Here is a 24,099-nt window from a genome sequence, read left to right on the forward strand (position 1 = left end):
AATCTGCACACTTGTCCCTGAAATGCAAATGCACACTCTGCTGCATACAATATCCCCAAATCAATCCATTCCAGGCATAATGAATTTAGTGGTTAGAACTCCTGAGTGCTGAAATATTGGGCTGAGCGGGTTCTTCGTTAATGGCTCCACCTGAAAGGTAGCAAGTCCTTCGGAACGGCTGGGAAAGTGAAATCAATGCAGGCACTGAAGGCAGCCTTTACAGGTAATTACACTAAATATGAAGAAACTGCCAAAATTAGACGCTTAAATGTTCAGCAAAAAAATCAGTAAGAATTAGTTTCAGGCAGAGGAGAAGCTTCAGCTGGGGGTTTGTGTTTGTGCATTGCTATCAGAGGTCTGCATTTCAAAAAGCTAAACGTGTGTTAAAGAGGATCACAGGATGTAATAAATGACAAAAAGTGGCTAAATAATTAATAGGAATAGAACAAAGAGATGTTTGACATCCTGGCTGGTGGAGGTAACGTGTAGACCTCAATCTGCTCATCATTATTTGAATCCTCTGTTTGTTGAAGCCTGAACGTGGCCCTGAATGCACCACCCTCTGTAAGGCCTTTTTTAAAACCTCCTCTCACAGTACTGTTTCCTTCCTTCTTTAAAAAATAAAGAAGTGAAATCTACTGTCCTCAGTGGGGAGAAATGTGTCTTTTTTCTACGATATTTGTCCCCAAGGTCCAACAGAATTATGCAACAGGGATTTCATGCAATCGGCTCCATCTGCTGCAGACTCATTTCAGGATTACTTAAAAGTGGAAGAGGCAGCCTCTCTCAGCGAGTTCAGGATATTAAAGAAAAGTTTTGGAATGTATACCCTTCGTTCGGTGTTTCGGAGGAAGAACTCTGAGCCCCTTGATAAGGACTGAACTTGAGTGTTCTGTTTATTCACTCTGATGAGGCAAGATAAAAGAAAAAACAGTCAACGGAGAGCTTCAGTGCCCTTTTAGGACCAGTAAGACAGGCTTTCCTTATAACATTAACAGAGAAAGACAGAATTTTTGACTATTTGGGCATACTTCATTAACCACAATTAGCATTAGCTGCTAACACTCGAACGTCCGCTCAAGTGCTGGAACTAAGTGCTGAGACGGGTCTGAACTTAGAGGGCTAATTGGTGCTTCCAATGATTAGAAGCTGCCTGTTAGAGCAGCAGGACAAAGAAATCAATGGGAGCTAAAAAGTTTGACCAGAGGAGTGAGTTGCAGATGAGAGCAGCGGGGTGATGGTCACACACCGATCAGTGGAGCAGCATTAATGGACGCTTTGTAAATCTGATAAAGCCGTGACTCAGGGCTGGAGCGGACTGTGTGATTAAGATGAATGTCTAACGATGCCCACAGGGAGCAGGTGGGACGGCGGATGCACAGAAAAAAGCCGGAGATGTGCTGCATATACATGAATTTAGATGCATTACGCTTTATGGGAACTGACAGACATACATAAGCAGAACGGGCTGCACAGTCAGGAGAAAAGAAACTTACTCTGACAAACAGCTGCACCCATGCAACACTTACTTGGCACTCTGTTGATGGCTTTGAGTGGCCGAAGGACCCGCACCGTCCGAATGGCCGACAGGTTGATGTTCTGCAGGTCCAGGGAGTACTCCACCATCCTGGATGTACCAGAAGAGAGGGAGAGAGAGTGAATCAGAGGAAAGAAGACAGAAAAACAGAACGCTATTTAACCCAGAGGTGTCCAACATGTGGCCCACAGGCCAAAAGTGGTCCTCCAGAGGGTCCAATGTGGCCCTGAAAGTGGAAAAATTACAGAGAAGACATTAAGTGCAGATTGTAAATTAGTAAATCTATAAATTTAAAATCATTTCTAGACCATGACAAGTTGTTTTGTCATAAAGTAAAATACAAGATTGTTCAATGATCCGCTGTCGTTTTGCGTTTCCTTTTTGTCTTGTTTGTGTTTTCTTGTCTATTTTGTCGTTTTGTTCCTTTGTATCATTTGTGTCCATTTTGTTGTTGCTCTGTAACTTTTTGTCAGTTTTTTGTTTTGTTTCGTGTCATTTGTCTCATTCTTGTCATTTTGCGTCTCATTTTTGAAATATTTTGTCTTGTTTTTGTGGTTTTGTGTTTCCTTTTTGTCTTGCTTGTATTTTTTAATCTTTTTTGTCATTTTGTTCCTTTTTTTTGTCATTTTTATCCCGTTTGTGTCCATTTTTTGTCGCTTTGTAACTTTTTTGTCTAATTTTGGTTTCTTTTGTGTCGTTTGTCTCATTTTTGTAATACTTTTTCTTGTTGTTTTTGGTCTTTTTTGTCAGATTTTTGTCGTTTTGATCATGAAGTAAAATACTAGATTGTTTATTGTTCTTTTTTCATTTTGTGTCTCAAATTTGTAATACTTTTGGTGTTTCTTGTCTTTTTTATCTGACTTGTCGTTTATGTCGTTTTGTGTTTTCTTTATGTCCCGCTTGTATTTCTATCTATTTTTTGTCGTTTTGTTCCTTTTTTTTGTCATTTTTTGTCCCGTTTTTGTCCATTTTTTGGTCGCTTTGTAATTTTTTTGCGTAATTTTTGGTCTCTTTTTGTTTTGTTTTATGCCGTTTGTCTCATTTTTGTGAGATTTTGTCTTGTTTTTGTTGGGTTTTTTTGTCTTTTCTGTGAGATTTTTGCCATTTTGATCATAAAGTAAAATACTACATCATTCAGTTAAAAATAGTTGTGACTAAATGTTTAGTGTCTGTAGATAAACTGTGATCTAGAAGTTGTAATGTTGAAATGATAAAGTGAGGCATAATGTTGTTGAAAGTGAATTTATTTCTCTTTAGAAACTTCAGGTTGTTCATAATGTTTTGTAAGAAAGATAATTCTTTAAATGTGAACATTTTCAGAATGGACTTTTTTGCACCAAAACAAAGTGTTTGGAGTTGTGGTTATTAGTTTATTCTGCTGTGATTCTTCTGAACACTTCAGATGAAATTGGGTTGAATGTGGAACCTGAACTTAGATGAGTTTGACGCCCCTGCACTGGAAAAAAAATGCCCCTCTCAAAACAAGAAAAAAAAAACTTATTTCAAAGAACTTTTACCTTGAAATAAGTGAAAAAATCTGCCAATAGAACAAGTGAAAAATGGCTTGGTAAGATTTCTTGAAATAAGATACGATATTGAGATCTTAAAATTAGCTGGAAAAACTTATTTTAAGCTTTATTTTGAGAGGATTGTCCAGCTTAGGAGTCTTAACCCTCCTGTTGTCACCAAAAAAATATTGTTGCCTTGTCTTTAAAAAAAAAAATCAAAAATTCTGTAAAAAAATTCCCCAAATTTATACAAATTTGCAAAACCTTCCGGAAGAAGATTCCTTAAGTTTCCCTTAAAAGTTTTTTTTTTTAAATCCCCAAATTTGGCAAGAAATAAAAATTCAAAAAATAAAAACATTTAAATTTTAAATATTTTAAAAAATGGATAAAAATCTTCCGAAAAAATCCTAAAATATCTAAAGTGATCTAATATTTTCTTTAAGAACATTCGGGTAAAAATCAACCAAAATCCAGCGAAATTCGCTGGATTTTGGTTGATTTTTACCCGAATGTTCTTAAAGAAACATCTTTTAAGCATTTCTTTTTATCCATCAAATAATATTCAAAAATTTCCCCCCAAAATTTGAAAATGTGGAAGTTTTCACTGTAAAAATATGTCCCCCCCACCCACATTTTTAAACTTTAAAACAGGTCAATTTGACCCACAGGACGACAAGAGTTAAAACAAGATAATTTCAAGATTGTTTGACTTAACAAGATATTTAAGATGAATTGTCTTAAAACAAGTCCCTCCATCTTGCTGAAATGTCTCTTGTTAAGCGAATTTATCTTAAATCAAGTGGGATGAGACATTTTGACTAAAAACAAGACAAATAGATTTGGTAAGATTTAGAGTTTTTGCAGTGTGATTTAACCTTTTGTTTTGGTTGTCTTGGTTAGCCACTGGTTCAAAGTATGACTGAAGTGGATTACCAAAGCTCTGGCTGCAGCGCACATCCCTGCTCCAAGATCAGCGGACAATCTCTCATCTAGTCCTACCTGTCCCCCCCTCAGAACTCTGTGAGCCTCAGCTGTACAGGACAAGCGAGGCACAAGACTCCAGAGGAAATGTTGAGGGGGATAAAGTGACAAAGCATCAAAAGGGAAGAATAACATGAAAGAGAGGTGAGGAAGAGAAAGAGTGGGATAGAAAAAAGGGATACATTCTATTCTAAGTGCTGCCTGCAGGATGTTGTGGCTCAGTCAGAGCCTGGCATCTGTTAGCAAGTCATTTCCACAGCATGGCTAAGCTGTTTGTGCCCCCAAACCCAAACCACTTTCACAGGAGAACGCTCACGGTTTGCTGTGTGTGTGTGTGTGTGTGTGTGTGTGTGTGTGTGTGTGTGTGTGTGTGTGTGTGTGTGTGTGTGTGTGTGTGTGTGTGTGTGTGTGTGTGTGTGTGTGTGTGTGTACGTCTGAATGTACCACTACATGACTGTAGCAGAGTGAACAAGTTTGACAGTATGTGTGATGTAAACGACAGAATGAATGCCACTGTGTACATGCGTGTGCGTGTGTGTGTGTGCACTGTGCAGTGTTTGAGCGAGTGTGTGCAAAAAGAAGGAAAAAAGAGGGATGAATGTGCCCGCGGCTCCAGCAGTGTTGGGACAGCATGATACCAACAGCAGCATCGCTACCACGAGCTAATAACCCGAAGCACAGCCGCTCGCTCTGACAAAACAAGCCCAGCTCACAGCCTCTCTCACAGATAGACTTATGAACCGTGCCATTTACAGTAATGTGATACTTTATTGATCCCACAGGGAAGCTCTTTCCATTTGCCCTTCACCGACAGCACAGAGTCATCAACAGAGTAGCACCCCAGCTCACGCTTAAGCAGGATTACAAGGGTTTGAACGGCTGTACGGCTGACAGGCACTTCCTCTCACCACTAACAACGCGCTCCTGGAGTGGTGAAATATTTAAAATCACACTTTCAGGTGAAATCCTTTTTCTTCGCCTTGTGTCACCGCTCTTATTTCCTTTGTTTTTAAAGTTCAAAGAATCCATTTTTGTGAGAATGTGGAGCCACGCTGCAGACCAATTTTCTCTTCCTGCAAAGTGCAGAAATGCCACGCAGCAGCTTGATGAAAATGTCAAAGTATAGAGAAGAGCACAACAGTTGTTTAGCGTGCCGGCTCTGTTCCAGCGGGGCATAGAGCTGTTATTACAAGCCATCTCAAAAACAATAGTATCTGTGCCAGGTCTAATGATCTGATGGGGCTGCTGAGAGGCTCGACGGAGGGCTAAAATGTCAAAAGGGAGCTTAGAGGCAATTAAAACACACACATGTCCGCTTCTTAGCGAGGCTCAGGACGCACACATTTGATATTTAAGGTTCTTAATGAGGTTACAGGGTGAGTAGAAGCTCTCAGATAAAAGCTCTGGATAAGCACAGGTATTGTTACGGCAGCGATCAAATGACATGATGTAAGAAAGTGAACACAGATGTACCTGCATGTGTGCGGATGTGTCTTTGTGCATGCGCTGTGTGTGTGAATGTGTGTGTACGTGCTCTATAGAAGTGTTTCTTCCTGCACACATCAATGAGGCCGATGTGTTTGGGAGGTAATTAGTGGACCGCCGTGAGCGTCCTTTTACTGATTGTTCTCTATTTTTTGCTCGTGACGCCTTCATCTCATTCATGCTTTTATGTGACAAGCGTGTGTGTGTGTGTGTGTGTGTATGTTTATTTCAATATAAATGTCGAGCCTCAGGGGAAACCTCTGGCAGAGTTCAGAGGTGCCGTACAGGACGAGGAAAGCGACTTGGTCATGATTCTAGTCATCTGAAATCACTGATTTAAGTGTGCAATCTGCAAAATGCCTTCATCAAAGTAACATTTAACTTCAAGTTTCGTGTCAAGAAATGTGTTTTTGCTTCATTTAAAGAATTAGAAAAATAACAGACTTGCTTTTGACCGCTAAAAAAGCAACAAGTTCAGCTGTGATCTCATAAGAAAGTTCTGAAAATTTCCTTCTGTTTTGTCCTGTTTAAGCATTCTTTAAAGCTAAGCTGCTCAAGGCTAGAAAAGTACGCTGTTACCAGATCCTAGACCATTATCTTGTACATTCTGTAAATCTGAATTGATGCAGAACATGTCACACAACCCACTTCTCATGTACAAACATCAGTCAGTCTCGCTCAGCGTGAGAAGTGTTTCATCATTCCTGTGCCCTGGTGCATTAGTCTCAGCCTATCTCGGCATACATTAGAATAAATGAGGAATGCAACGCTGACTGTCTGTAAAAAGCGCCATGCTTCGTTGCTGCATCTTGAAATTCAGCGTCACACTGAAGAAGACATGCAAAGATCTTCCTGTTATTATCGCAAATACAAGAAAAAATGAGTCTCAGTGCAGTGGATTAGGCTCTAATAAAATATTCAAAAGAACCCTTGTTGGTTCCAATCTGGTTTGAGAGGGAAGATGTTCATCTGAGCAAGTCTAAAGGAAAGAGAGAGCAAGGTGGGGAACAGACATGGAGCTCCTAGCAGACTGTTGGCTGTGTTTTGGCCCTGCAAGGCTGGCGCTGCCCTCCACAATTAGCCTAGACGCTAATCTAATGGATGCTGCCAAGAGGAAAATGAAGACCGAGGTGCTCACACTAACGCTTATGCAAACACACACACACACGCACACACACACACACACACGCACATTAAACAAACTCTTAAGGCAGAAGCAGACAGACTGTAATGTGTGTGGCCAATTGTGCACCACAAACACACATACGGCAGTGTACACAAGCTAGGAGCATCCACTGAGGATAAACTGATTGAGCTCAAATGAAGATGAATGTGGCTCCACCTGCACCCTGGAAACTCCACTGTTGTTTTCCTGCTACCACACTGACCACTCTTCTTATAGATCTCCAGCTCTCTCTGCACACACAGCCAGCAGTTTAGAGGACATTACAGTGACTCACATTCATCTTCTGAGACTTTCCCTGAACATAACTTAAATGGAACCTTGCTCTGATTTTAAACTAAGTCTTCATGAGCTCTGTGACAATCTTTTAGTGCACATTTATAATATCACCACAGATAGCTTGCCTTATCAGCCGTACTTGTGTTTTATGATATTTTGACTGGGAGATTCTGATGTAAAATGAATGTGATGTGATCAGTCTGTGGTTGTGTTGTCGAGTCCAAGTCTGCTTCCCTACCAGCTTGCAGACGCACAAACCCAACAACTGCCAATGAATTTTTATTTTGACCTGTTGACAGATGAAGCTGTAGCTAAATGGAAAGCTGCTACCTGGGTGTTTGGTGTGCTGGTATCTGCCATCCATGCTCCAGTCTGCTGGTAAAATGTTTCTGTAGCTTCGTCTGACAAAGAATATGCTTCATCGTGTCACTTCTATACATGTTTTGAGAGTAATTTTGTAGTAAACTGACACAAATTGATAAAAACATTTTGAAACTGGTTCCTGTTTTGCAACATGCCAAGTTTACCTGTAAACTGTCCAGATGTGGACTCTTTGTGGCTAATCTGATGGATCTGATGTGTCGGTGACCCAGTAAGGTTTCCGGATCACTATCAACATAGCAAGCACACACATGAAATGTATTTCCGACTGTTTGTGGGAGTCTTTCCTCTGAGTTTACAACATAACTGCTGCATCAGACAGCAGCAGGATCCGTGAGAACGTCTCCAAAGTCAGTTTAGTGCATTTAAGCATGTGAGCGGACAGAAGTTCTCTATTAAGTCTAATTATAAGTTATCCCTGACATAGAGACAGGACTGCACTGGAAAAACGCCTCTAAAAACAAGAAAAAAAAACCTACCTCAAGGAACTTTTACCTTGGAATAAGTGAAAAAATCTGTCAATAGAACAAGTGAAAAATGGCTTGGTAAGACTTCTTGAAATAAGATGTGATATTTAGAACATTGAGATCCTAAAATTAGCTGGGAAAACTGATTTTAAGGTTTATTTTACCAGGATTGTCAAGCTTAGGTGTCTTAATCCTCCTGTTGTCTTTATTTAAGGCACCAAAAAATATTGTTGCCTTGTCTGAAAAAAAAATCTGCAAAAAATTCCTAAAATTTATTTTTAAAAAAATTGTAAAATATTCAAGAAAATTCCTTAAAAGTTTCTCTTAAAAGTTTCATTAAGAAAATCCCCAAATTTGGCAAGAAATAAAACTTTAAAAAAATAAAAAAATCTAAAAATTGTAAATATTTTCAAAAAATGAATAAAAATCTTCCAAAAAAAAAAAAACAAATTCTAAAACTATTGAAAGTGATTCCATATATATCAGTAAAAGTTCTAATATTTTCTTTAAGAACATTTAGAAAAAAAAAATCTACCAAAATCCAGCAAAATTTGCTGGATTTTGGTAGATTTTTTGTGAATGTTCTTAAAGAAACATTTTTTTAACATTTCTTTTTCCCCCCACCAAAAAATGTTCAAAAAATTCCCCAAAAATGTTGAAAATGCCGTCGTTTTTACTGTGAATATATATATATTTTTCCCCACATTTTTAAACTTTAAAACGGGTCAATTTGACCCACAGGACGACACGAAGGTTAAAACAAGATCATTTTAAGATTGTTTGACTTTACAAGATATTTAAGATGCACTGTCTTAAAACAAATCACTCCATCTTCTGTAATATCTCTTGTTAAGTGAATTAAATCGAGTGGGATGAGACATTTTGACCAAAAATAAGACAAATAAACTTGGTAAGATTTGGAGTTTTTGCAGTGTGGTCATGATGTAACAGCACACTGCACTTTTCTTCCCTTCAGACAGATGAACTGTCAGATACAGTTTATAAACTACAGTTAACCTTTAAGACCTACCACTGTGCCAGTCCACCAGGACATATTCTCATTTTTACATGCTTTAGGTGCCATTTTTTGGTAGTATTTTTATTTGCATCAATATAACCCTTATGTCCCAAGTTTTAATAATATGTATCAACTTCTGTCTTAACTACAAATAATTGCTTAGAAGTGCAATAAACCTTAAAAAAAACATGGTAATCGTTTTGTTTTTTTATACAAATATTTCAAAATGCATAAATAGCACAGCATTTGTAACTGTAAAAATGTTGCACATCATCCCATGGTCTGGTTTATAAAGATTTCTGCTACGTGTGCTTTATTGTGTGTTTTTACAAACTCATCACTGGAACCAAAAAGTGCTCGGAGACCTGATGAATATGTGGAATGTTCGTCTGACTCTTCAGGTTTTATAAGCAGGAAAAATGATGGATCTACCTGATCTGCTTTCACATCTGCCACCAATCAAACATGAATATGCTGTGCTGGGCTCCAGAGGGTTAAATTATTTGTTACATGGCAAAGTTACATTTAATCTTTTCTTTTAAGTGCACTATTTTGTGTTGTGTCCCTTAATGCACTGAACAATCTGACACCTGACAAATATGACGTAAAAGTGACAGAATGCCATCATCTTAACAGACCAGTCTAATTTAATTCATGTCTGAAGACAAAACGGCAGTGATAATCTTTTGGAGAAAACCAGGAGTTTACAGATGAAGCCGTATATTAATCTATGTTATTCATTGGACAGCTTAGCTAACCTGTCATCCTGTTTCATTTCCTCTACACAAACATGCAAGAAGAAAATATGAAAATATGGGAACGATCTAAAATTATGCAGCACCTAATAGCATGTGATAGCCAGAATTAATCTTCTTTCTGATTTTAATAAAGAGATTAAAAAACAATTGATCAAGTAGTCTTTAGTAAAGTGCAGGAGACCGGAGTAATAGTGACAGATTGCTGGTTTCAACACTGAGAAACAAAAGGTCCTGGAGCCAATAAGTCCTTCAAATTAAACTGCATAATAGGCTGTTTGTCACTGCTGTCCAGAATGACGCGTTCAAGTGTTTTCTGATGCAACCCCACAATCAGCAGGACAGCATCATTTGTCGGAGGATTCAGAAACCATAACGGAACACAGTTTCATAATAAAACCAGTCGTAACTTGAGCAGCTGCTTCGTCACTTCGACAATAACATGATGTTTTATCGCTTTTTCTCACATAGCTGACGTGGTTGTTGTTCTTGGGAGGTGATGGAGGCTGTTAGCTGTAATTCAGTGGGGTAGTTTTGATTTGTTTAGCTTTTTATTTCATCCAGATGACTTTTTACCCACTAAAAAACAGATTTTACCTTAATAAACTCAGTCCAGATGCCACACCAAAGAGCCCAGTAAAGGTAAAGGTGAAGTCCACCAGCCTTGTAATTAAATAGGATAATATTCATCATTACACAATAATGACATGACATAATAATAAGGACAGGATCTAGTAAAGCGTTGAGTTTGTTGACGCTCCATAATATAATATGATAATAATATTTGGACATGAAGCTGAATACAGAGATCTGATAAGTGGCTTCAGTGACTGGAGTCACAAAAACTGCTGCTGCTCAACGCCTCAAAGACAAAGGAAATGATCATAGATTTCTGCAGATCCAAACCCTGTCTTCATCCGGTGAACACTTGTGGTGTTGACATTGAGATGGTGACATCATATAAATATTTAGGTGTCCACCTTGACAATAAATTAGACTGGTCTAAAAATGTAGACTTCATCTACAAAAAGGACCAGAGCCGACTTTATTGCCTCAGAAGACTTTGATCGCTAGACATCTGCAGTAAGATGCTGCAGATGTTTTATCAGTCTGTGGTAGCAAGTGTCCTGTTTTATGCTGCAGTCTGCTGGGGAGGCAGCATAAAACAGAAGGATGCAAGGCGTCTGAACAAACTGATTAAAAAAGCTGCTCTGTGGTTGGAATCAGATTGAACACATTGGAGGATGAGGTGGAGAGACGGGCACTGAGCAAGATGGAAGCCATTCTGACCAACATGGATCATCCACTTCACATCTGCCTCAATGAACAACGAAACATCAGTGGACGGCTCCTATCTCTGCAGGACTGAAAGATTCAGGAAGTCTTTCTTGCCATCAGCAGTCAGACTGTTTAATTCAAAAGCAAAAAGGTAAGACCAAACAATTGAATTTCCCTTAAGGGATCAATAAAGTCATTCTATTCTATTCTATTCTATTCTGTTCTAATGTCTGGATTTCACGAGCCAGGAGCACATTAAACGCTGACATTGTGAGGCGACTTCTTACCCGGCCATGACAATGAAGAAGTCCAGTCTGTTCCAGGTGTCTCCCAGGTAACAGCGACGGCCGAAGATGCCCAGAGCCACCATCTTTACTACCATCTCCAACGCGAAGAAGATGTAGATGAACGCATCGAAGGCCTGCGAGCAGAGAGAAAGAGACAAAGTGAGCAAAAGAGGAAAAAATATGCTTTTGAAATCTGTAAACACATGGGCAGGGCATCTGCTTCGTCTGCTGTCTCCATGAAGCTATTTGGCTCAAGCTGTTGATGAAGCTCCCTCTAGTTTTTTTTCTACTGTGTTTTTCAGTGAATGAAGAGCTCTCAGTCTCTGATGAGGACAAACTGTCTGGACTTTAAAAAGTTCCTCTTTAATTGGAAACAGTGGAACTAGAGGGAGGAAAAAACAAATATTTGGACTGATAGCAGTATGAGAAGGGAAAGACGGCAAAATGAAAAGGTGCTCTGAAGAACGCTTCTCCAGCTTCAAGTTGTTTTTTCCGTTTGGTTTCGACCCTGTGTCTATTCAGACGCTGCAGAACAATGAACGGCCTTCCACCTTTCAAAAGCAGGTTTAAATGCAGCAAGCTCAGCAGATTCATCACAGAGCTGCCAAATGAACCATTTTCCAACCAACTGCCTTTTTAAACAGCAACAATTATGATCTAAAAACATGCAAACAAACATTTGAGAATCCCGTTTGCTCGATGGTGATGACCATGAAAGCTCTTTGATGGAGCTGGTTTTACTGCTAATGTTGTCATCTGAACGCGTTACAGAGCTGAACACCGACAGAGCTGGATGTGAGGCGGCCCACGCTGCAGGAGCTCAGCCACAACAGAAGCAAAGAGCGAACAGGAAAAAAGAAAGAGGGAGATCCAGGTCAAACCTCAGAGAAAACAAAGACAGAAACTGGTGAGAGAGGGATAGAGAAAGAGAGAACATATCTCTGCCATGTCCTGCTTACTTTATTATGCTCAGATCACTTGCTAAACCACCTATTGTATTTTGGGAACAAAACTCTTTCCCGGTGCTTCGCCTGAGGCCGTATGACTGTTTGCTGCCTGCTTACATATTCCTACACCACATAACTCAAGCGGCTGCCTCCTGACGCACACATTTCAAAGGACTAGAAATTCAAATGAAGTCACAGCTGCTTGCTGAAAAGCTACCGGTTATAATTTGGCTTTTTAGTTTGTCGTCCTTCATCACCAGAGCTGCACTCCTCTCAGTGGAAGAATCAGTCAGACGTAGAAGTCCAGTTACGACTTTGCAGCAGGAATACATGATGCTGGATTGTTCCTACACTGGAAAAAATGCTCCTCTCAAAACAAGAAAAAAAATTAATTCAAGGAACTTTTACCTTGAAATTAGTGGAAAAAAATCTGCCAATAGAACAAGTGAAAAACATCTTGGTAAGACTTCTTGAAATAAGATGTGATATTTAGAACACTGAGCTCTTAAAATTAGCTGGGAAACTTATTTTAAGCTCTTTTACCAGGATTGTTAAGCTTAGGTGTCTTAAAATAAGCCAGACATGCTAAAAAATAGTACTTTTCACTCAAAAATAGATTTTTACTTTCATGTAACCTCATAATTTCAGATGTATTAACCCTCCTGTTATCTTCATTTAAGGGCACCAAAAAATATTGTTTTTTTTTTGTCTGAAAAAAATCTGCAAAAAAAATCCCCAAATTTCTAAAAATTTGCAAAACCTTCAGGAAGAAAATTCAAGTAATTCTTTAAAAGTTTCCCTTAAAAAGTTTTATTTAAAAAAAATCCCCCAAACTTGGCAAGAAAATTCTTGTAAATATTTTTAAAAAATGAGTAAAAATCTTCCAAAAACCCCTAAAAATATCTGAAGTGATTACATATATATCAGCAAAATTTCTAATATTCTCTTAAGAACATTCACATAAAAATCAACCAAAATCCAGCAAAATTCGCTGGATTTTGGTTGATTTTTTGTGAATGTTCTTAAGAAACATTTTAACATTTTTTTCCCACCAAAAATGTTGTAGTGTAACCTTTGATATGCCAGTATTATATATATAATATATATTAGTAACTGCTGATTCCAAGATCCATATATGCACATCATTTCTCACCTAAATGCAGAAAACATCAAGTCTTTATTATTGCCAAATCAATAAACAACTCTTCTCATGATGAATAATAATGATAAAATGTAAATCTACTGCTTCCCCGTACATGCAAAACATTTTCAAACAAACCAGGAACAGATGCTATCCACCAGTTAATCTTAACCGATGCTGACATTTCATTTCATTACACTTCAACTCATTTTGGAGCAACTTTAATATTGAGCACCATTAATTAATACCAACTGTAGCTAATTTAGTCCAGCTTGAGTTCATGTAAAAGTAAAAGTTTCAGTTTTCATGAAGAACTGTCTGGGTGACTCCAAACTTTTTAACAGTTGTATAGATATAAAATAAGTAAATTACTTCAATGCAGGAATGTTTACCCATCAAAGCTGCATTTCTAAAATTCTGGTGGCAAGAAGAAGCAACTCTGGTTATTAGAAAGTTAAATAAATTTGACAGTAACTTACAGATAAAAAGGCATAAGGCCTAAAGATTCTGAAAACACACAGCGGCTAAAGATTTGCAAAAACTAATGAGGATTTTCCAACCGAATGCTGCTGTAAGCCGCTAAAGGACAGCACCCTGAGAACACACTCAGCAAATCACACACACACCGAGAAGGAAAACAATTCACCACAAGTGCTTTAAGGTTATTACCTCCTCCAGGTTTCAGGCAGAAGTTAAACGACAAACTGGAGACTCAACAACATCCCAGAGCAGAGCAGAAAACACTGATCTGTGGTAGATTTGGACAAGCAGGAGTAACAGGCTTCAGCTGGAGGGTTTTTTTCCACTCAGCATTGGTGAACAATCAGAAGATGGTGTTCACAGCTATGGACCACACTATTGGGCGGTATTACAGTAATACTGTATACTGCCGGTGTTTAAAAATAGCAGCGGTATCTGTTCCAATACAGTCATGAAAAAAATGCAATGGTGTGTGGCTCCGTTATGAGTGAGGGAGAGAGAGCAGCGTGTGTGTGTGTGTGTGTGTGTGTGTGTGTGTGTGTGTGTGTGTGTGTGTGTGTGTGTGTGTGTGTGTGTGAGAAGGGGAGAGCGAGATGTCCGAGCGACCCTGAATGCAGCGTGAGCGAGGAAGATGGCAGTCGGCTCGGGGAGGAAGAGAGAAGAGGTGTGTAGCTGCTGGGTTAGCGCAACTGTATGGTTCAGCCGCTACTAATTACAATAAAGGCTGCAGTGTTCTTCAATAAGGCCGGGCTCCTGTGTCTTTGCCTTCTACGAATGCTGAGGAAGTGAAGGGGGTTAACCGCGAAGTAACGACAGTAACTTCGGCCCCAGAGAACTGTCCTCCCCTGAGCTTCCTGACCACGGTCGGGAGCTGAGCAGGAAAGGTTAACATAAGGATTAAATATGAAATAAAAGTCATTTAATGCCTAAAATTGATTCTCTGTCCAGTAGCACTTGTGTGGTTGAATTTTCAGTTTTACTTAAACAGTTATGTTTTAGCCTACTTTTGGAGACTTTCCATAAAGTTTATGAACGTGACGTTGTCACGTGACAGCGCGGGGGGGGTTTCGGGTTCCAGGCAAATGAGAAAGGAGAGCCGGCAAATACTGATGAAGCAATTTGTAAATTCTGCAATCAAAAGGTGATCGTGAGCGATGGAAACACCTCTAACCTGAGGACGCATCTCCGAATCAACCACCCACTCACTGCTGCCAGTATTCAATTTCCGAACATGAAGGCACAAGCCAGTAACAGTAATAGTCACGGTAATACCGTATACCCCGGTAAAATGTGAAGGAAGTTTGACGGTATCAAAATTTGGATACGGCCCAAGCCTAGACCACACTGAACAAGATAAATGCCGTGTGAAATGTAGTGGATTTATTCACGCTGCAGCTCTGGCAGAAGCTCGGCCTGTTTTTGTTTTGTCTCAATCAGAAATAGCAAGAGCCAAGAGATCGGATACAGAAACAGAGATCTGCTCTCTTGTTGTACAACTGTGGACGCCGTTTGTTATTTTCAAAAATCTAAATCCCTCATAGCAGAGACAGGAGCGCGTCGGTTGTAAATTTGTGCACTCGTTTTGTGGGAATGTGTGAGTGTATATGCTGCTTGGCTGTCGTGCAAACACGGCTTTGTGTGTAAATATATGGGCATGACTGTGCCTTGTAATGCATTTCTGGAGCCAGCATGTGTGATCCATCATCGCTCACACACACATTAAAGCACATGCATCAGCCAGCACACAGAGCTGGCACGGCTCAATGGGGACGATGAGAGAATCAGTCTCACATGCTGTTTAAATGATGTTTTGATAAATAATGCAGCCTGCACGCTTCACATGTAATCCGACATTGGCTGCACCAGTCAAATCCCTGTCGCGCTCCGCTCTGACTGAAAGGGGAATGAATTCATCATAGTTATTTGTCACCACCGCCGGTTTCCTCTTCAGTCGGCCTATCAGGTTTCATCACCGCCATGATGTGTAAAGAGGCTGGGGCTGTCTGCTGATGGGTCCTTTCATGATGAGAAAGAGGAGCTGCTGTGGAAGCTACTTCATATGCTGTCATTGTGCCGTTTCTTTGGCAGGAGGAGAGGACGGTAAGTAGGTCATCAGGACCGTGATGGTGGACCATTTAAAGAATAACATCATATTACGTGTGTGTCTTACTCCACTGACAGAGTTAATCAGCGTATAAAACCGGAGGTGCCGTGAGGACAAACGTCGCAGGGAAACCGGAGCGTCTTTGAGCTTCCTGAACATCTGAGGCTCCTTTAAAAAGACCGAACAGGTGCTTATTTGAGGATATAATGAATGTTGTTCCACAAAGGTCAATTAAATTAGAATAGCAATTTTCCATCTGGGAGAAGCAAACAGGAGTTAAATCAGGACATCTGGAGAGCATCTCCACTTCCTCTGGGGCAGTTTTCATCCTGAGCTGCAGCTTCCAGGTGTGAATTTGTGTGTATGTGCTAAAATTTGACCTGCTTCCCCTTTTCCAGTTTATTCAGCTCCATTATGGGTCAAACGGTGACTATGAGGAGACAGATGTCATCTACGGCAGCATCTTTAGCTGTGGAGATAGTTTTGGTTTGAAGTTTCTGTTTGTGCTCCCCAAAGCAATGAAAAAATAATTTGAAAGAATCTTCAAAAAGTATCTCAAATCTCAAAGAGATTAACTGAGCAGCACTTCAGTTTTAAAACACACTCTTCAGTGCAGTTTTCATTGACTAACATGAACTGGAATCATTTAAAACACAATCATAACCTTGCATTGTAATGGAGCATTCTGAGACAGAACTAAGTGATGTGACCAAAAAAAACATCTTATTTTAGGAATTCATGATGGGAACAGTGAATGTAACCTATTTTTTTTGAGAACTTTTCATTTGATGTTCTTGGTGTGTTTTCAATTTAAATCTGAATCCTAAATAAATCAAATAAAGTTTTATTTTTTAACTTGATACTCTCCAAAAATCAAATGTTTTCTAACATTTACGTTCTTAATCTGGGGTAGGCAGTGCATTCTTAGCATTACTGGTGAAAGACTTTCAGAATAACCTTTAGCATATTGGAATTCAGGCAGTCTCAGAGGAAACTAGACAGCTTCTCCTAACCTATTCCATTTTCAGGCTTTTCAAAAGTTGAGCCTGTGATGGAGACTTTGGCCAATCACAGATCTTTTCACCCTGAACAGGTGAGAAAGTGTGAAGAGCCAAACAGTCCAGAGTCAGAGCAGAATGTGGAGCAGTGGGAGAACAAAGTTAAAATCTGTGTGAAGATATGAGTAAGTGTTAGCTGTTAGCCTGATGGTTTCTGCTTGTTTGAAGCTGATTTTTTTTTTGCCTTGGTGGGTTACTTTAACATGTAGACAGCAACTATGTTTTGACACAAGTGTCACACAGAAATTCACGTTCTGCTGCACACATTAGCTATTGCACATCGATGCAGAGAAGTTGTATTTAGAATAGAACAGCTTTATTGTCATCATATATGGAGGCATGACGAAAATGTAAAATTGCGTGATAGCTTGCGTGGTGTTTTGCCGCGAGCTATCACGCAATTTCGGAACGAGATTTGCTTTCTAGCATCCTGAGATTTGGATACAGACCACAACAAAGAGCGATCGCCAGGTAATGTGGAGGTTTTCGTTCACTTCTCATCTCTAGTATGTTGTGGGACACTCGTTGAGACTATCCGAGCCGGTCAGTGTGGGGAAAAAGCACGTTAGGGAGGACTTTGACGCGGGGGGGCCAGTTGCCCCATACTTTTCGCTAGCTGAGCTGCTAGCTGAGCTGCTAAGCTGCCTGTCTGGCTAAATACTGGAGCTATGTCAAAAATTCATTTCTCCATCACTCACATGTATGAAATGACATATGAAAACAGACCCCAGGTTGAAAAAAACCAAAGTTCCCCTTTAACTCCGTCGTGTTCCTTGGTAGAACAATGAATTGAAATAGAAAAAAGAAATGAGACTTCTAAAATGGCTTTCAACTAATCTGATTATTATTATTACAGAAAAGACTCCGCGGCTGATGGCTAACACTTTCAGATAAGGTTTGTTTGGTTGAACAGCTGCAGAACTTGGAATAGGTTTGTGCTTCTCATTTAGCTGTATCGTTTTTTCACTCCAGCCCTGTTTTTAGTCATCGTTTAAGATCCACACCTCAGATCGGCTTTTAACCACTGAGGTCCAGAGCTCCACCTCACCACACATGCCGCTTTAACCCCTGCAAACACACGATATACACACACCGTTTATGGCTGTTTATTTCCTCCACAGAGTGACTGGGGATGCTCCACAGTCACACAGGGCGAGAGAAACATGTGAAGGCCGCTCTAACTATCTAAGCCCTGTCAGCAAAATGCCTCCTGTTACCATTAGCAACCACCTGAAGAGCACCCCTCACAATACCTGGGGAGACAATATGCTTGTTAGAGAGACGAAAGATGGAGGACAGGGGAGAGAGAGTAGGATGGAGGGAATGGGAACATGAGGAGGAGCTAGGAGCAGAGAGATGTGCTCAACGGGTTTAAGGCAGTAGTGAACACATGTCTGCACAATGACGAGAAAATCCAATGAGATAAATAAACCTATTACAGTTTGGTCTGCAGGGCTTAATTCGATATTATAATCCACCCCGACGTGCCGCAGGCGAGTGAGATACGGCGGCACAATCAGTCAACACAACAACAAACAAATACAGCGACAGGAAGCTCGCTAGTAGGCTACTGTAGAAAGCTTTTCAGTGTCAATGGACATTAAAAATCGGGAACCAGAAGCATGCGAGGCAGAATTAGGTCGTCCTTGCCACACCTGAAATTGAGCCTGCCAAATTTACTTCAGTGACAAGCAATTACAATCCCAGAGGTACACAGCGAGTCCTCAGCCAGCTGGCAAATCACCCACTCAGTAACACATTAGCGACATTAGCCCAGTGCAGCTTACAGGAAAAACAACGGAAAACATGAGCAATCTGAAATATAGAGCTCTAAGACCACGCTCTGATATGAGAATTAACATCAGGCAGGATGAGGATCAGCCAAACCCACCAACAATGATGGACATGAAAGAAAGGTTTTGCATGAGAATAATTATTAACTTAACCCTCCTGTTGTCTTCATTTACAGGCGCCAAAAATATTGTTTTCTTGCCTGAAAAAAAATCCAAAATTCAGCTAAAAATTTCTCCAAATTTATAAAAATTTGCAAAATCTTCAGGAAGAAAACTCCAATAAATCCTTAAAAGCTTCCCTTAAAAAATTTGAAAAAATCCTTGTAAATATTTTCAAAAATGAATAAAAATCTTCCAAAAAATCCTAAAAATATCCAAAGTGATTACACACACATATATATATATATATATATATATATATATATATATCAATCAATAAATCTTGTACTTTTTTCTTTAGGAACATTCGGGAAAAAAATCAACCACAATTACGTGAATTTGGCAGGATTTTGGTAGATTTTTTTCTGACTGTTCTAAAGACACATTTTTCTTTCCATCAAAATTTTTTCAAAAATTTCCCAAAAATGTTGAAAATGTGGAAGCTTTCACTGTGAAAATACATTTTCTTCCACATTTTCAAACTTTAAAACAGCTCAATTTGACCCGCAGGACAACACCAGGGTTAAAAGATCAGCTGTTCCTGTCTGGGCCGAGGAAGAAGGTAAACCAGTCTTTACATTTCTTTACAGTCTTGATTTATGTAACAAATCGCAGTGGAATTAGGACGAAAACCTGTGGGTGACTCTTTGTTACCTGTGGCGTTTGCACACACTTCCAACTGTTGGTTTCTCCTCTCTGTATTTTCTCATCACGATGTGACAAAGCTCTCATGTGGCTCCACACAGCTATATTAAAACAAACCTAAAGTCCCAATTCCCTGTTCAGAAAGCAGGAGAAAATACCCGCGTTCCAAGAGGGAGCATTTCCAGCCGTCTGTGTTTGCGACCGCATTAGCGACAAGGAGAGAGGTGAGTTCTTTTCTAATAATTGACTGTTTTGTTCTACGTCCTCCTCGGTGTGATTTCGCTTCCACACAAACACACAGACGTCGACTTTACCTGCAGGATCTGGCAGCGGTCCGAGGTGCAGTCGATGTTCTCACAGGGCTGGTACATGCCCAGAGTCACACAGTTGAGCAGGATCACCATGATGCTAATCCTCTCGAACCACGTATTAACACAGCTGGGTTAAGGAGCGATGCAGCTGAGGAGGAATGCACACACATGCACAAAGCATGCAGGCTGCAGAGGTGGAGAAAGTCTACCTGACCTAAGCAGCTCCACCACAGGCCTGAGATCTGTGTGGCCGAGATAACAAAGAAACAATTCTCACATGTAAAATCACAAATTATGTGTGTAAGCAACAGAAAACAATGAATTCAATGCAGTTGTAATTCTGCTCCCTACGTTAAAACATCTCACATTTTACAGTCATGCATCATTAGAACATTCAAAAAACAGAATCATTCAGCTGTAGGGTGAACAACTTGTGCTAAATGATGAATGCAGCAACAGCTTTTGGCAAAACAGTGATGAGGGTGCAAACATTGCTGTTAAATTAGCGATCACAAGCCAACAGCTAGGGTCAGGTCAGCTGGATGTAACAAAAACAACCAGTTGTCATTGTCTCAATATGAAAAGTCAGCTTTTTAAAAACCAAGTTCAAATTTTTTTCTTAAAACAGAACTTGTCATTTCTCTGCATCTGATTTGCTCAGTGACAAATTTAACATAAAAGTGATCAAACAAAAGAAAACTAAATGAAACCAAATAAAGGCTAACAGAGTTTTTAAATGAGCAAAACAAATACAACACAACTGAACTCCTTATCCAGACATGAACTCAGTAGCAACACCCACCACAAACATCAGAAAATGATACAAACTCAAGACTAGTGCACAGAATTAACTAAATAAAACTGGTGCTAAAAACACACACATCTCCAGTGAAACATAGCACACCAATCCCCTCAGTAGCTCCAGACACACACAAGTAGCTGTCAGCTGCTAACAGAGGTTGGAGTTTTTACCAAGACTTGGGAAACCTCTCACTGAATGAGCAGCTGCTAACAGAAGCTTGACTTCCCAGTAGCCTCCTCTCAGAGGCTATGGAACATTTGAAACCTATACGGAACAGACGATTACACGCAGACACAAGCAGCACCAGGATGAACTGTTTGCGTAAACATTTTCCCCATGAGTTGGAACTCTGGTGAAAATGTGAACAAAGCACCGTGAATCCTCCCTATGCTCTTCTGTTTGCATATTATGAAAGTTTGACTCTTTATTTTTGCCTCTGTGTCAGTGACATGAGGTTCATGGCTGGTGAGGCACTGACTCCTCAAGAGTCAGATTTACGATTGTAAGAACTGAAAAAAGCATCTTATTTCACTATTCATCCAACAGCATGCAACTACTGATCATGCTTCATATCCCATCAGCATTCCTCTTTCAGTTACACTCACAAACATATACACAGGAATATATTTGTCCTATAAAGAACTTTCTTTTATAGCTATTGATAGAGCACACATCTTGTGTTTTAAGCAATTCATCCATCCATCCATTCTCTATACCCCGCTTTATCCTCACTAGGGTCATGGGGGGTGCTGGAGTCTATCCCAGCTGACTCGGGTGAAGGCAGGGGACACCCTGGACAGGTCAGCAGTCTGTCACAGGGCTACACATACAGACACACAATCACACTCACATTCACACCTACGGGCAATTTAGAGTAACCAATTAACCTCAGCATGTTTTTGGACTGTGGGAGGAAGCCGGAGTACCCGGAGAAAACCCACGCATGCACAGGGAGAACATGCAAACTCCATGCAGAAAGATCCCAGGCCCAAGCCGGGATTTGAACCGGGGATCTTCTTGCTGCAAGGCGAAAGTGCTAACCACTACTATATACTGTAAACAAATTAAAGTACAGAGATGTGTGCAGACCTACTGGCTTTAGCTTGATGCCGACTTTGAAGCCAGCACCGCAGCGAGAAAGCACCTGCCAGTTTGCGTACGCCCGCTTGAGTTGAGGCAGAGTACTGCCTGCCTCACCTGCTGACTTTTCTCTGCACTTTATTGTGCGATCAGCAGGAATAGTTCTCTCACACATACATAAAAGACATTACACAGACTGCAGAAAGTCATGGTGTATAACGAATATTTCTGTAAAGTTCATATTTGCGATATGCTGAGGAACAGAAACGGGCACGCGTCATACAACCCAGTTTGTATTGGATCATGCAGTCAGACGTGAGGCACAGATCGGCCCTCCCTCACCCGGGGTTTCTGCCCTGGATTTGATCGGAAAAACTCAAATTCGCCAATTTTTACTCAGTAAAATGTCAGAAATGTGTATTCATACTGCAAATGCATTTTTAACACAGATCAGTGGAAAATATTAATATTTATTTATGTACACTTTCTTTTTTCTTTTTTTTTGTCATGATGACAGGTCTGCCTCCCCTGACTGCACGTCACTGCTCTGTGTGCATAGAATGCAACATTTTGCTTGTTTTACATCTCACTGCAGGTGTTTTGCATCGCATTTTGGTTATTTTTCTTCTTTTTAAGGATGTTTTGAGTCGTACTTTGGCCATTTTATGTCTTTATGAGCTCATTTTGAGTCACATTTTTTCATAATTTTCTGATCTCTTTGTGACATTTGGGTTGTCTTCAGTCTTTTTACGTCCCAGTTTGATGGTTTTTCATCATTTCGGGTTGTTTGGTGTGATACGTTCACAGACCAGATTCTTTTTTCATCCACTCCAGGCGTCACAATCCAAAGACTAAATCTGTTTTTTGTTCATTTTTTATCACAAACCTTGAGCACCTCTATGTTCCTGGAACTGAAGGTTAAACTGATCATTAATAAAGTTACAATGAATGCAGTAAAACTTGGATAATCCTCTGCAGCAATTTGCTTTACAGACTCCAGTCCGACACAAGCACAGATATTCACGTTGCAGATTTCTGACTCATTCACAGCCACTGACTCATTCACAGCATGCATGCAGCACATCAGAGCACCGAGAGATCACACAGCTGCCACTCTGAGCAATTCATCAATGGAGTGAAGAAGACAAGTACTTCTGCAACCAGCATGTTTTTGTTTTTTGTTTTTTTTTTGCTATTTGATTGAATGAGTCACATGACAGATTCACAACCAAGCGAATGTGCTCCTCATAGCCCCAGTCTGCCACGACACAGGACCCCTTATCTATTTATTTAAAATGATGAGTCATAATGCACTAAAGCTAAAGTTACTGTTTCATGAGTGAAATTAACGATGTGTTTTATATACAGTCTGGCACCTCGCTGCTTGCCCTCGGTCTCCCTCTTCGTCTTTTCTGCTTTCCTGTCATCTAACAAAGCCACCGTGTCGCCCTGCAGGATGCTCCAGCAGCCTGGTTTACACCTGAACCACAGATCTGGAAGCAGTAAAAAGTCCTTCTGGAGGAGCTAACACAAGCACAATGTGCCACTTTAATGCAACACAAATGTGAATAAACCTGAACAGGACCCATATGTTCTGCATATTGTGCATATAGTAGAAGGTGTGTGTGTTCTAATCACTATAATGTAGTTTAAAACTCTTTCACAGCTTCTTTAATATCTTAAGCTGTCAGCTTATGTTGCTTTAGTTCTGTACTTTATCCTCTTAAGTCTTTATTTTTTGTCTTCCTTTTTGTATTTGCTCCCTGCTCAGAATGAGCTTAAAGTATTTTGTTCTTATGGAAAGTGGCCTTACAGAACTTCTGCTCGCTACTAGCCCGATGTGTGTTTCTGTCTGGGTAGTGTCTACAGATACGGACCCGTACCCGTAGCCTGTGGGCTATGGATACGGCACTTTCCATTTGCCAGACAGATACGGACCCGTACGCGAGTCTCGTGAGCCAAGAAGCTGCTAACCACTGCAAACTGTTGAAAGATAAGCAAAGGTTAAGGTTAGGGTTAGTGTTAGGGTCAGGTTTAGGGTCCGTACCTGTAGTACCGATGCTACGGGTCTGTACAGCTAGCGTCTACCGGGAGTCACGTGACCAGATCTCGCGTATCTGATTGGCAAATGGCAAGTGCCGTATCCATAGTCCACAGGCTACGGGTACGGTCCGTACCTCTAGCAACAACCTTCTGTCTGTGTGGTTCTGCAGTCGAACACGCGTGTAGCTCATTTCTACACCGATGATCGCTGCAGATATGTACTAATGCAACCCAGCCACACTCTGACTGAACAGAGCCCAAACCTGGACGCATTAAACATGTATGCTAATGTAGGAAATGCAGGGCAAGCATTTTTGTGTTTGTGAAGGGAGCACTATCAGTTGTGTAACACCTTCATTCAGACGGCAGCCTCTCAG

The 24,099-nt window shown here is 40.2% G+C and overlaps 1 protein-coding gene across 5 annotated transcripts in view; it reads right to left on the reverse strand.

The window, feature by feature from the left end:
• cacna1ia (calcium voltage-gated channel subunit alpha1 Ia) overlaps positions 1-24,099 on the reverse strand; it is a 241,021-nt gene that overhangs the window by 98,919 nt on the left and 118,003 nt on the right. For all 5 annotated transcript variants that reach the window (XM_051940863.1, XM_051940862.1, XM_051940860.1 and 2 more), the window contains exons 3-5: positions 19,801-19,912; positions 11,160-11,293; positions 1,530-1,627 (exon numbers count right to left, since the gene is read on the reverse strand). In XM_051940863.1, the coding sequence (XP_051796823.1) occupies positions 1,530-1,627; positions 11,160-11,293; positions 19,801-19,912 (344 nt within the window). The remainder of the gene's footprint in view (positions 1-1,529; positions 1,628-11,159; positions 11,294-19,800; positions 19,913-24,099) is intronic.

The sequence above is a fragment of the Acanthochromis polyacanthus genome, chromosome 21 (genome assembly GCF_021347895.1).
Source record: "Acanthochromis polyacanthus isolate Apoly-LR-REF ecotype Palm Island chromosome 21, KAUST_Apoly_ChrSc, whole genome shotgun sequence".
NCBI classification, from domain to species: domain Eukaryota; kingdom Metazoa; phylum Chordata; class Actinopteri; family Pomacentridae; genus Acanthochromis; species Acanthochromis polyacanthus.